The 14,569-nt window shown below is 52.0% G+C and overlaps 2 protein-coding genes across 2 annotated transcripts; both read left to right on the forward strand.

The window, feature by feature from the left end:
* Window positions 1-199: 199 nt before the first annotated feature.
* VTN00DRAFT_9823 (uncharacterized protein) lies at window positions 200-3,231 on the forward strand (the record flags this gene model as incomplete). Its single annotated transcript, XM_069436821.1, has 3 exons — window positions 200-346; window positions 426-1,208; window positions 1,261-3,231. The coding sequence occupies 3 exons, from the start codon at window positions 200-202 to the stop codon at window positions 3,229-3,231; spliced, it is 2,901 nt and encodes a 966-aa protein (XP_069284422.1).
* A 7,240-nt stretch (window positions 3,232-10,471) lies between these two features.
* On the forward strand, window positions 10,472-12,901 carry VTN00DRAFT_9824 (uncharacterized protein; the record flags this gene model as incomplete). The annotated part of the gene is made up of 3 exons (XM_069436822.1): window positions 10,472-10,574; window positions 10,741-10,854; window positions 10,995-12,901. The coding sequence occupies 3 exons, from the start codon at window positions 10,472-10,474 to the stop codon at window positions 12,899-12,901; spliced, it is 2,124 nt and encodes a 707-aa protein (XP_069284423.1).
* Between the last annotated feature and the right edge of the window lie 1,668 nt (window positions 12,902-14,569).

The raw sequence follows: 14,569 nt of genomic DNA on the forward strand, positions 1-14,569 counted from the left end.
CAGAATCGACGCGTGACGCCAGACGGTTCCCACTTGACCATCAGTGCGAGCCCCAAGACTGTTCGTTGTAAAGATTCCCTCCACATTTGTTGCAGAGACGCTGTTTTCCGTCATTTCCCACGTGCGTCTATATGTCTACTTGAAGCCCCGGCGGTTTTGTATCGAGATACATAATGCACCATCCCAGAAAGACGCGTTAATGGCTTCTCGTGGATCTCCAGACGTCCTTCAATCCACGAGCTCGATCACCCTCAACCAGCACCATGACTTCTATCCGCCGTCGAAGAAGCGCAAGCTGAGTCACGGTGATTCGAGAGATTTCTATACATCTTCTTTTAGCATCCGGGTTCGTGAAATCAAACCGTTCATTCTCTCCATGGTACATTATAGGCGCCTCCCTTGCTAATCGATTTGCCGTCTATCAGGCCCATGACTCCTCGCAGTCAGATAAAGCACTTACCTTCGAACCAATTGTTCTTCTCCCGCGTTCAAGATTACCACTTTCGTGGCTCGATGTGTCCTCAGGCTCGTCACCAATCCAACCCGGTCACCTGTTCGTGGCCAATATCCCCGATCTCGAGAATGACCTAGGAGAATGCGGTGAACCAACCGTGCTGACGGCGCGATTGACTTCCGGTGGCGGGCTATATGTTATAGAGAGGGTTAAGAGAGGGGTATACGCTCTCTGCAACTTGGGCCACTGGGTTGGAGAAGGGGACCTGTTCGTCGCAGCCAAGGCATGGAGTAGTTACGTAGGTACGGAGCGGGCGCCCCTATGCGAGTCATCCGACGCGGAAAATGTGATCAATTGGCGGGACGCGGCAAAGATTGAAGAAGATGTCTTAAATGTCGGGTCCTCGACGAAGTGGGCTGGTCTTGACGTTTCTGTTGCATTCGGACCTGGGGAGAAAGCTGCTGCAAGTCTGGGCGCGACACATACAGCTCATGATGGGCATCCTACGGACTCTGATGGTTTGGGTAATAAAAGCGGTTTGCTTACCGCTGACCCAATGCCAATGGAGAGGAGCTTCAGCACCGAGGGCGGCGCGCCGACGCCTCCTGAAGAACAAGGCGACGCCGCCATGCAGCTGTCCCGGACGAGCCTCGGCAGAGATGAGAGTTTCAACGCATCAGACGCCATGCAGTCGCCGGAGGAGCTGCTTGATGGACTCAGGTCTCAGTACCTTGAGGCTCTTTACATATCGAAGGTAAAGCCTCTCTCGGTTCCCATATTGAGGATCTATAACTGACTTTGTGTAGACATCTGTGGCGTACTTTGCAAAAGGACCTCTAGCGCGCTGTCGTGCAGTATTCCAGGCATCCGACCAGACGTATTCAGCGAAGTCTGAGATCCTTACAGACTTCTACAGAGAGGCTATCCTTCCTGTGAAGAAGATGGATCTGAAGTACAAGGAAACTCTGCCAGCTATGATACAGAATATTGCCTTGACCGTATCGGATGATGAAAGTACGTCGCGTACAAAGAAGCGGAAAAGCAAGAAGAAAAAGCTAGGCAAGGACGGTCTATACTCGGAAGAAGATGAATTTATTAGAAAGTGGTGGAAGAGCCGAAGTGTAGCGGAAACTGCAGAATCTACTACCACCACGAGGGAACAAGAAGCGAAACGGCATATTGCCGAACTGCGTGTGCGAGAAACCCAGCTCCAGATCCTTTTGATCTTAGAGACGATTGCCCTGGAATCAGTCTCTTCAGGGGCGCAGAAAGAGTCTGTCAATGACGATTTGCTGCAAGGGCAGAGTGTGAAAAAATCCAAATCCAAAAAGCAGCAGGACCTGAACGTTCTTCTTGAGCTTCTGTTGGATCGGTTGTGCATCTGGCATGCTGTCAGCTTCGAAGATACCGTCATCCCAGACTCCGCCGCCAAAGCTGATGACGAGAATCATCTGTCTGGCAAGAGAGTGGAAAGTGATATGCTTCGTGACTTTTGCACGGAAGTTATTATCCCCTTCTATGCTGCACGTCTCCCAGAGCAATGCAAGTCGATTAAACGCAAACTTGGCGGTTTAAGCATAAACTCTCCTCCTCGTCCAGCCCACTCGAAGAGCTCGTCGAAGATGCAGTCTGGATCAGCAGCGGCCAAACAACAACAGCCGCAGAAGTCGCGTCGCACATTACAGCGTGTATTGACGGATGAGAAGACTGCTTCCCTCAAACGACACCCGTCTCTTCCACGGTCCAACACAGCTCCCTCGGTCCAGGAAGTCAAGCGTGAGTCTATGGAACCGTCCTTACCGTTGCTCAACACCAGCGTGCGGGGTGGAATCCAAAAACCAAAGCGCGTGGATAACCGCGAAGTCGACCTGAACGCTGTCGCAAAGCAGCACGAGGCCAAACTGAAAAAGATGAACATGCTCATGGAGCAGAAGAAGGAACTCGATGCCGCCATCAACGCTCTGAGGAAGCCTAACCGAGAACTTATCGCGAAGGACATCGCAGAGACTGCGGAGAGAAGGGTATCCAGCGGCAGCTCGAGGAAATCAAAGAATCCCGTTCGCAATCCGTTGGGTCAAGGTGTGCAGGTCATGGCGACACCTAAGGGTTCCAGGAAGAAGGACATTTCTGTCGGACTTCCAGCGCTGTCTAGAGGTCCGGTGCGGTCGTCCATCAGGAAAGAGGATACTCCGCCGTCTGAGAGCGATGTATCGATGGTTCCTGCATCTGCTGTGCGGTCGGACTACCATCCCACAGAAGCGTCAGTTGCGGTGTCTCCTCTGAATGTTAACCTCGGTCGTCGTGATATCAACTCAGTCCATGAGACACCGACAAAAGGTTCATCAAAGCCCCCAAATTCTCTGGTCTCTATGATCAAGGGGGGATACGGTCTGCAGCGAGATTCTAAACATGGGAACGATCCATTCAAAGTTCCACATCTTCCACCACCGCCTCGTTCAGCTGTAGACTTTGCGCCATCTACCCCTGTGCGGCGCTCTAATTTCCTTCATACTCAGCAGAACAGACCGACGCCATCGGGAAACATGCCCTCGATGGTGCAAGAAACTCCACCAAGATTCGGACTAGGCTTGACAGCCCCTACCGCGAAAGAAGCTCCAGTAGTCTCTTCCCCGCCACGAGTTTTCGATACTCCTGTGAAGGGCGGGGCAGGTCCCTCTTCTACGGCGGCCCCCACGGCAGCAAGCTCGATGACCCCTGAGAAATCTATCTACGAGCAACTGGGTTGGAATGACGATGACGATGAGCTGGCTTTATAATCAATCCTCTGGCGTCCGTGGCAAGTTGTTTCTTTGTTGGCATCATGTCATCTTTTGGTTTCCATTGCTACTACTGTCCAGGGTTGTTGTGTGCACATAACAGGGAAGGAGTTTCTGAGGCATGTTTGACTGATATTTCTGCTGCTCTGTTTTTCATGTGGCCTACCGTCTGGTTGTTTGTATTTGCTTGATGGATGGAGGGTATGGGTGTTTGTGTCTGCGTTTTAGTGTGTTTCAAGCGTCCACAATTGCGCCGATTGTTCTGTTTCTAGTTTCTTGGATATGGATGGATGGATGGGTATTATTATACCACAATGTTCTAAGGGCTTGGGATCATATCAACTAATGGAGTTCAGATGTGTAAGGAGATTACATGGTTTGTCTGCCATAATATCATGCCATCTTAAAATTCAATTGTAGGTTTCCAAACTCTGTTAATGAATATTATAATTATATTATCGTGATCTCCCTGAGCTAGGTTCATTGGCTTTCCGGACCAAGACCAAAGAACTACTAGTACGGTTTTAAGATTTATAATTATTCGGTATCCCGAATTCCCGTTCGTTGAAGCATCCTTGGTTCTTCTCGAGCAGTAGTACTACGAACTAGGCAACAGCTAATAATATTCAGGCGAATTTTCTACGGCACAGCGATTACGACCCTAGTAGACCTTCTGAGGAGGGAGAAGTCTCCCACACAACAACAACAACAACAACAACAACAAAAACAACAAAAAAAACCTCCTCACTGAAGAGGCTCCTATCCAAATGCAACACCCGTCAATGAAAGGCACAATAGCAGACCTGAACGTCCACAACGAAGCGTACGTCAAAAAGGCCCAACTGGCGAGAAACTCTCCGCAATCTGTATTGCCGTGCCCGACGGCAGTCTGCGATCCGGGTATGTCTTTGTTTGTATTGCTTGTGGATAGGGGAGTTGTTGTTGATCTGAGATGCTTGTGAGTCCGTCCCGATGGGACTTGATGGCGGTGGGATCGAGGGATACGGGTATTCGTTATGTGTCTTCTTGTGTGTTTTGAGTCCTTTGGGGAGGGATGGAAGTAAGGATTTTGCGCTTCGGGATAGGATTCCGCTGCAGTTAGATAGACAGGCTGGGTGGTGGATATATTCGGTGGCTTGCGACGGATTGTACGGGGCGGCAGAAGATCTGGATAAGATAAGATTCTCGATACGATCTGATCTGGAGGAGTGGTCAGGTATCTTTGGAGAGTACGATCTGGAGGGCTTGCGAATGTTTAAGGAGGAATATCCCAATGTGAGTGAGGATTTCTCGAAATATGCGCGAGCGTGAAGGTCTACCACCACTACTTACCGCTACCAGATGGTAGTAGCGGCGTCGAGCCGGCGAAAAGTCACTTCGGATTCTGGCTTCCGTGCGGTTTGGGTGCTGACGATGAGGATATATGTTTGTCTCACAGCTCCGTCGGTGCAGAGAGCGTTTTGATCGGATTGTGGAAGCTTTCTTCAGGGAAGGAATGGGGGGTATTAGTACCCAGGAGAAGTATCTAACGGGAGATACTTCAGCTATCAAGGATTTAGAAGGGGTTTTGTTGAACTACCCAAGCTCTAAGGTGTTCAATAATAAGGAGAAGGGGAAAGGGAGCATCTAGCAAAGAAATACAGGTCATCTTTTTTATAGACGATTTAAATATATAGCAAGATGGATTGACGTCTTGAGACGAGTGAGAAAAGCTCAGGATACTCAGTGCAAATATAGATTTGGATCGGCATCAGTTCTTTATAGGTAGAAGAAGACTAACTGTGTTTCACACTATATAGTGCATTGTTCTGGTACGTTTGACCGGTGTCCGCGTCATCATTTATTTGCCTCCCAGCTTTGCTGTTTCTGGGCGAGTTCCTCATCAATCTTGCCACTCATGGTAGGCTCTGGTAGGGGATCTTACCCTGCTGTACAGTGGGATCTCTTCGGTTTCCTCTATTCAACCTTCCTATCTATCGGAATGACACATTCGGATTAACAAATGAAAGCCTCCGATTTGCATCTTTCAGTACGAGCTACAAGCACGTCGCGCTTGTCTTCCCATTTCAGAGCACAAGCTTCATCCGATTGCCTACTAACATATACTTATCTAGGTATTCACCAATAGTAGTCCCAGGCCCGTTTCCGGTCCTGAAGCGGAGAGCATAATGACGGGTCATACCAACAGTAACCTAAAATAACTCACCGTCCTGCAACGCAGAGGGGTTCTAGCCCGCCAAAGTTTAGTTCTGTCAATGCAGGGTCCTGCAGTCTGCCTGGCAGCCGTGCCTCAAATGTTTCTTTACTGGCGCAGGCAAAGTCTACAACCTTAGAGGCGGAGACAGCTGAAGCGGGCCTCTATTTGCTCCTTCTGGCAAAGACAGTTGCAAATTAAACCGGGGAAAAAGGTTGCTTCGGTCGATTCCGTGGCACAACAGATGGTGGAGATGCTGTGGAGATGTCACGGGCTGTGTAGCCTATGTTGGACAAGCAGGCTGCAGCATACGATTGGTAGGACTGATGTCTCCAAACTGAGAACTGTTGAATGCATCTACCGGCTCTGATATTGATGTTTCCGAAACAAAATGCGGTTTGCTCTTGCTTGAAGACCGGGAGCCGCTCCATGCGGGGCGCTCGACAAGAACCGGTGTCATGTCTCATCTTAAAACTCGAAAGTCCAAGACCAAAATCCGCAACACGGCACACACACCGATAGCGGGTTCGCCACAGAAAACTCGCTCACGAGGCAGACGCGTGCGGACAGATCAAGGAGGTGCGCGTGGAGAGACGCAACCCTGCTTCCCTCATGGACCGTCGAGTCATATGCCCCCTCTGGGAAGAAGCCGCTTGAATAATCCATCTTCCATCGCACAGACGCTCTTACATCATCCAGGGAGCTACTCTCCTCTGGATGCCTGGAGATGGGCAAGTTCTGTCTCCTTACTGGTCCGGGAGCCGTTGTACTGGCAGTTGTCAAGCTCGTCGGGATTTGACCACAAGGCAAGATGGAGATAACTAATGCCGATAGAGACGAAAGTCACGCGTGGCCACACGCCCTTAGTAACTTTCTATCATTTCCTTGGTTTTTCCCCGGCGCCTTCGTGCAAGGGCTTCGGGCTTCAGCTCTCAGGGTTGCAATACAACGCATTGCCTGATATGGAACAAACACAACGCACAACCTTGTCCGAGATGCGCAGGAACCGCAGGCCTTAAGTCCCATCCCCAAGTTTCGGGGAGTGTACGAGGTGAACAGGTCATGTCTCAGGAAGATAAGGATGGGTTCTGTTTTTCGATTGAGGTCCAGATTTGCGGGAATTCTGCTTTTCTCTCCCTCGGAATACTGTTCTTGGATGTCTTACCTGGGAAGCATGTTGGAAGGCGCAGTAGCCGGCTATCTGGTCTCTCTGTCGCTCAACTGCCTAACCTCTTGCCTATTTTTTGGGAAGTTCGAACCCCGTCGTATCACGGCCAGAATCGCGTATATCGTTGCGTTTCACGTAACGCATGTTTTGCTTGTGTCCTGAGAGCATAGCCAGATCTTGTACCGTATTGTACAGTACATACATACATACACATTCGGATCTCATCAACCTGTCCAAGCGGAGGACATGAGGACTTAGATATCCGGATGCAGAGTGGTGCATGTAGTCCTCCGTAACTACTGCGCTGTAGGGCCTCCTATGAAGGGGCTCAACGGGAACACGGGCCAGCTGGTGAACCGACAGGCGAGGATCAGGTCGATCAGCAGGTGGTGTTCCCGCTGTCAGGGACTCGCTACTGTTCGCAATGACCATGCATTGGGCTTCACAAACCCTGCCTTTGGCCGTAGGACCGGCCCGGGCGGGAGTCGACTACGTGCAAATCAAAGCTTGGCGTGCCGTGGGATCTGGAAAGGGTCGTGAGTGACATGCTGAGTTTCACGTTGTTCCAGGGAAACACCAGCGGGGCGAAGCAGCGCTGCAGCGCGCCCATGGCCGCCTTTACCCCCCATGCTCCATGCCATGGATCGCGCGGACTACTGCAATGCACGCCCCGATCGCGATGGTGCACGGCTGCAGCACTACTACTTGTACGATGCTGCGGAAGGGCACGAGGCCCCGTTAGGCGCTGTCTTTTGCTCCGACTGTCGTTTGTGGACCGCTTGGCGCTGTCGCCCTCTCCCCCTCTATCACGAGGCTCGAAAGGATTAGTGCGACGGCGGGCGTTGTGATTCGTGTTTGCTCTCTCTGTCTCCCCTCATCAGTTGCTGTTTCAGGAGGGGCGAACAGCTGTTTCCATCCTGATGTTGAGCTGGGCTCCCTCCATTATCAACTCGCGGAGCGTTGTTCTCCGGGTGCATGGTGCTGATAAAGGACAGTAGCGATACTACGCTAATCTATCATATGGTCTGTCAAGCGTTTCCTCCGGGTTAGACTTGACACCCCCGGGCTCAGAAACTACTTCGAACCGGTCTAGAGATGGACCGTTGATCGACTTCTAGTTCCCGCTCAAGTGACCCTCCACGGACAAGTCGAGACGGTGCCAAACTCTACTGGCTACTGACTTGCCAGGGTCATCGGGATGTCTAGTAGTGGAGAAGACGCCGAAACTGACTGCAGAATCGAAACTTGAGGCGAGTCCCTAAATCAGGTGGGAGATTAGGTACCACTTTACATGCAGATCTTAGATCTCCAAATAAGAAATACAGGAGATGAGATGAGGTCAAGAGAAGGTTCGGAAAAATTGCAGAACCAACTGCACTGCTCCGGCAGAGCGACAGAGCAGCTGTCAGAAAGAGCTATAACAATCCCCGAATATAGAGAGGGATGATCCATGAAGCGGCGTGTTTCCTACTTTCTCAGGCAGGACGGACAAGACGCCACTGCGCAGGACAGGACGCGGGGATGGATCTGCAATGGCAAAAAGGCAGAATCCATGGGTCTTGGCGTCTCCAGCATTACTGTAGATCAGAAGATATCGCAGATTTCCAGAGAGTCCTCAGTGGATCATACATGTCCCACACCAACGGCAAGTAGTGACGAAAAGAGGGGAAACTCATCATACTACAGGACAAGCCGACTATGTCGAGGAAAGCGCGCTACCTATCTAAGCAGAGGATGCGAGGTCTTTCGTCATTCGATCTGATTGATTACAAAACAGGATATGTCCTGGGTCTACTGTACGCTGTAGTACGGGAGTAAGCTGATGACGGCTGAAGTTCGCTCTGGGATAGGGAGAAAGCGCGCACATAAGCTGATCTGCTAGCAAGACAGCTTGCATTGGCGCCGTCCCTGTTTACCGACGCGGAGCGGATAAGCCAGATACGACGAGAAGGATATTATGCACGGCCAGGAAGATAGCCGGGGATGGAACCCTAGTGAAGACCCTGTAGATGCAGATCCGAACGAAGATAACCTGATAGGGCGGAATTCTGTATGGAGTTATCCATAAGGCAGGGAGGTTGGGGAACGAGATCCATAGAGAGACGGTAACCGAGAGATGGGAAGTGGCAACAGTACGATCAGCCGGATCCGACGTTGCAACAACTCGCCATGGAGAGCGCGAAAGGTGCAATCTGATGCATGTGGACTTTGCAGTAAATGCATGATTGGAGTTAAGACTTTGAGATTTGGAAGACACGGTGGACCGCAACGGATGAGCCCGAGGAGAATGCATGCTGGCGTCAGAGGTGCCATGCCTGTCGAAAACGGGATATATTTATCTATCGCCGTCGATGATATGCAAGAGAAATTGTTTATTCCCATCTTTATCGCAGGCTTCAACAGAACCCGATCCCGATCGGGCGCGATAGGGCTAAGGCACGGCAGCCGTATACGGAACGGTACGGTGCGGTACGGGACGAGACGCCAAAGCTGCAGATCCCGTGACCGCGGCGTAAGCGAGGGAAGTCTCGTGACCGGCCCGAAGCGGCAAGACCCGACCGTGTCCAGCACCCGAGGTCACGTCGAAGAGACTGAAGAGAGAGGGAGAGAGAGAAAAAAGAGTGCATATTACTATTGTCAGTATCGTCTCTGGAAGGTTATACGGTTATACAGAGACCGCAGACGATAAGATAAACCGCGATCGTCGTCCAGTTTGCGCGGTGCGGTCTTCGCGTCGTCCTCGGCCATACAGGGCTGCCACTCCTCCAAACCACCTCGGGCTCCACCAACCAGTCCTTCTCTCTCCTCGGCTCTCCTCTCCAAAACACACCACGGCCTCGTCGTCCAGGGTCCCGGCAGCTTCGTCCATCCGCTCGAACCCGCCTAGCCAGCAAGCCGCCTGTGAGAGCTCAGCATCGCAGCGCTTGAGCTGCTCTGGCCGACTGGGGACGCACGTCTCTGCCTGGTCGAGACTCGACTGTGTTTCTCTGCCTGCGCGCCGCAAGAGCGCAGAAGAGCAACCAGCCTGATCCCCGTGTCCCACTTGGAAACCCCTCTTTTTCTCAGAGACCAGGACAGATCTCTTGCAGCGTCGCGTACGACGTCGGCAGCCAACCAGTCGTCTCGGTGGCACCCCTCCATTCTTGCTCTCGGTTCGTGAACCACAGCGTTGCGGCGGCGACCCTGACTCGATCGCTCGCTCTTGGTACTAAACATCGCTTGCCTACCCGCCACCGCCGCGCTCTTCTGGCTCAGCTTTTCCCGCCGTCCGTCTGCAGAGCGATGCTCGTCTAGACATTCTGCACACCTGCGCTTCTCCGCCGGCCTTTGTTTGAAGCCCGCGCGTCCGCTCCATCCGGGTAGCCCAATCACGTCAGCGTGGCGCTCAGCCTTCCGCCAAAAGAAACGCAGAAGTCTTTTTCTGCTCTTGTCGCGCGTCGCTGCCGGTCTTGCAAACCCTCCCGCTCCCCTCCCCAAACCAAACACAACCTCCCCCACCCCTCGACCTTTCCTCAACTCCAGTCGCCGTATCCACCGTGTTCCGTTCCCCCTTCGGTCGCCTTGTCCTCTCCTCTCGCCCTGTCACAGAAAGAAAAAAGAAAAAGTCTTGTCACAGCCTCCTGTGGCGGTACACGTGCAGTTCAGCTCGGTCCAGTGCGAGGCCTTCAGCTCCTCCCCCCGGTGTTCCGCCGTCCGCGGTCCCAAGCTGCATGCGACATCTGCGCAAACCATCCTCGGATTGCTTGCATCGTTGCATCACCCTGTCGCGCAACAATCCCCCCAGACCCAGAGGCTCACTCGAGCGTCTGACGTCCACCCGCGCTCGCTGACGCGCGAAACGGCCTCCACGGCCTTATCCCGTCAACACTTGGCCCGCCATGTATGGCACTTCCCACTCCGTCTCCGCTCCGATGAATGGCATGGGAGGGGACCTAGTTGATGGTTCAGGAACCATCAATCCCGCTGCCCTGAACAATGCAGGTAGGACTTGGCCCTTTCTCCCTCCGTCGCGCTGCGATGCACACACTTTTTTTTTTTTTTCTTCCATCCTCAATCGCAAAATGATGGACGACCATTCGTCTCGATCATCAGTCGCACTCTCCTCTTTATCGCGATCAGTCCATGCTGACTGCTTTTCTTGTAACAGCTGCACTTCCAGCAACACCTGTCGCCGTACCGAACACGAGTCCGCGAGGCATCAAGCGTAGTCGCACTCCGGAGCAATATGGAGAGCTACCTCCAGAAGGAGAGCATGATGATGGTATGTGTGCTGCGATATGCTCAGGGTATTGTCGCCGGCGCGCATGCGCCGGAGACCGCTGAAGATTCTTCTTTTTTCCTTGCCTTTCTCACGTCGGTAGTCGCGAAGGGTTTCAAGCTGATGCAAGGATTTTCATCCAGACGAGCAAAGTCGTCGAAAGCGTGGACGACCTCCAAAGACGCCACGATCCTCAGGCAACAGCATATCCACAACAAGCCCTCAGGCCTTAGCGCAGACGACACCTACCGCTCCAGCTCAGGCGCAGACGCCCAACATGCAATCGCAGAGCCTACCTCAGCAGGGCAACGCTTCTCCGCCACAGTCGTCGCCGACCGCGAAGACTACGCCTACAAAACCTCTCGTCAAGGCACTACCAACCGTGAGAGATCACACTACGGACCAACTCAGCCAGGACGGCGACGAATACGTTCCCAAGGAGTTCGACGAGGCAGGAGAGAAAAAGGTCGACGCATTGGGTTACCCACAGGATGGCCGGCAATACAAATGCAGGACTTTTCGGGTCCCAAACAGGGGCGATAAGCTCTTCATGCTGGCGACAGAATGCGCCCGTGTCTTGGGCTATCGCGACTCGTATCTGCTGTTCAACAAAAATCGGTCGCTCTACAAGATCATCGCGACACAGGCTGAGAAGGACGACCTCATCCAGCAGGATATCCTTCCGTACTCCTACCGGTCAAGGCAGATCGCGATCGTCACTGCCAAGTCCATGTTTCGTCAATTTGGAAGCAGGGTCATCGTGAACGGGCGGAGAGTGCGCGACGACTACTGGGAGAGCAAGGCCAGAAAGCAAGGGTTCACCGAGGAGGATCTGGCCGGTGAGAAAAGACCAGGCGCTGCAAAGGCCAGGGATGCTGCCGCTGCAGAAGCAGCAAGCGCCGGCCTATTACCCAACCTCGGCCACGGCGATGTCATCTACAGCAATGCGATCGAGGGAATGCCTGGACTGCCTCCCGGCTTGGGAGGTCCCCAAACACTGGCGCCGCTGCCTATGATTTTGGCGCCGACTACTACGGATGATCCCAGGCTCAGGGAGTACAGCAACATCCCGCGCCCGAGGCAGGAAATGACGGGGCAACCGTACCAGGACCGTACGCAGCCCAGCTCGGCTACGGAAATCCTTAATCAAGCGTCGCACACGGCCGATTTCAATAAGATCTTGAATCAGCAGCGCAGTTTCCGACACAAGTCACTTGACGAGTTCTATTCCAAGCCACGCGAGGTGCCGGTTTCCGCATCGCAACCTCAATCGGGGCAGGTTGAATCAACCGCTGCTGTGTCGCAGTCTTTGCAATCGCCCCAAATGCCTCCTTCGGGGATGATGAACCCTGGCCAGCCGCAGAATGTTATGCCAAACCAGACACCGATGATGGCCCATCAAGCAGCATACTCCCAGCAAACGCATCAGTCCAACCCCATCGCACAGTCTCCGATCCGGAGCATGCCTCAAGGAATCCGACCCGACCTGTTGCATCAAAGGTCCAACCAGTCTCTAACCTCCGCCGGTTCGGCGCAGACGCCCCCGTTCGGCTACGCCTCCCAGCCGCAGCAGATGTGGGGTCAGCCGCCGCCTCAACCATCGCCGATGTCTGCTTCTCCGCACCCTGTGGGCATACCTCAGTATGCGGCCCAGATGCATCCTCAGCAAACACCGTCGCCTCTTCCACCCCATACCCAGCAGCACCACCCCTCTCAGTCACCGCGTAACCAGCCTCGTCCACCGCAGCAGATGCCGCAAGGTATTCAAATGCATCCGCAGACACAGCAACAGACTATGGCGTCCCTTGGGTATCCAGGGGTAACTGCTGCTGCATATCCCACACTGGCTGCTGCACGAGCAATGTATCCTTCGACACAAGGTCCTGGTCAACCGTTCCTTGCTGGGACTCAACAGCCCGGAGTTGCCATGGGAATGGGTGGAGGAGCAGGGATGCCAGGCTGGCCCACCGCCGCTGGTGGACCAATGCAGCCTGGTCAACCTCAGCAGGGTCAGTCAGGAAGTCCATTGGGAGGATGGTCTGGTTATTAAAATACGGCCGGCATGGTAACGATTGGTAACTTCCCACACAAGGACTGGCGTTTATGGAATGTGAGGCGTCAAAGGGGAGGATTGTAGCGATTTTTCCTACCTGGGTCGAACGCATATTTCAATGTTTTGCTTTCTCTACAAAGCTTGTCTGTGATTTTCCTGCTGCATTTTATACCCCCGGTTTTTATACCATTCTTTGTCGAGGGTAATCACTAATGATGATCTGATCTACCCTTTTCTTTTATACCCCCTTTTCTATTCCCTTTTTCGTTGTTCTCGTGGAAGCTTGGAGGCTGTACTCGCGGCTTTCCTTATTTTTTCCTTCTGAGCAGATCCCCATGGCTGTATGAGCATGGAATTCCCTTACATTTATGATATATCGTTCGTAGAGGGCCGGGACAGATCGGTTGGGGTTCTCTTTCCTTGGGTCGGCCAGTCCTCCTATTTGATATCCATTTCTATACTGTTTTGTCTAGCATCCCGTATCCTCCGCTCTTGCAACCGTCTTCCGTATTCTTCTGCCTTTACACGCAGCTGAGATCCTCTGATTCTTTTCTGTGCTCGTGTTTTACTTTCTCTTCTTTGTCCATATTTACAGATTGCAGTGCTCCGTGGTTCTTCCGCCTTGAAAGTGTACCTGAGCTTTCAATCGACCTTGATTGAATTGAAAGGCGCAGGCTGGCAGTTGGTATGTGACGCGATTATGCCATCGTTTTTTCTTGTCTCAGAGAGGGTACGAGAATGGGCTCTTTATTTTACCCGTGTCTGTTTTTTGTCCTGTACTGTGTACTGGCTTGGCTGTGTGTGCGTTTTGTGTATGTCTTCTTTAATTCATCGTTCCGTCTGTCTGGCACGGTAGTAAAGTTCTCTTCAATTGAATTCAATGTCAGGTCTGGGTCTCTATGTACATTTGCCAACTGCGGTATGGTATGTGACGTGGAGCGGCGAGGATGGCTCGAGAACCCACCGATATATCCTATCCTGTATGTTTTAGTCTTGAACTTACCTTTTTCCTCTTCTTATCGTGAACTGTGGTATTTGATGCATACTACTATACTACTATCATTACTTCTTCCTTTTCCCTCTTCTCTTCCCAGACTATGATAATCTACGGTACGGTAGGGACAGATATATCCTTTTACCCACTTCGTGCCCATAATTTACCTACCTAGCATAACCTAACATAAATTAATCCCTTCTATTCAGTTCTACTTCTGTATATTCTTCTACTCGAGCTGAACTGGATGAGCATCTATTGCTCTCGACCTGACAATGGACTTGCGAATAGAGCTCTTAAGATAATGTTAATCCGTGGTACATACGTATTTTCCATTCCACCGAAAACCATATACATATATGTAGACTGTGACCACTAGATCGCGAACCTTGTTCTATCAGTAGTATCTATCCATCTTGTCCCACCGCGTGTATTGTTTCAGATTTTATTTGAGCTCCATGCGGTGCGGTCCGGCCCGATCCGGCCCTGTCCCCTGTCAGGACCCAGGCTAATAGTATCTCATAAAGACAACCTTAAATATAGTCGTTTGCTGATATACTAATACAGAGTAGTACACCTAGGTAAGGTTATATATATGATGTTGTTCACTGGGGAAAGAAAGCAGAGCCTCAAGGTCCAATACCGAATCCTTACCTATTGTTATCTCTTCC

This window comes from Thermoascus crustaceus (genome assembly GCF_041956765.1).
Source record: "Thermoascus crustaceus strain CBS 181.67 unplaced genomic scaffold VTN00scaffold_8, whole genome shotgun sequence".
Taxonomy (NCBI): Eukaryota; Fungi; Ascomycota; class Eurotiomycetes; order Eurotiales; family Thermoascaceae; genus Thermoascus; species Thermoascus crustaceus.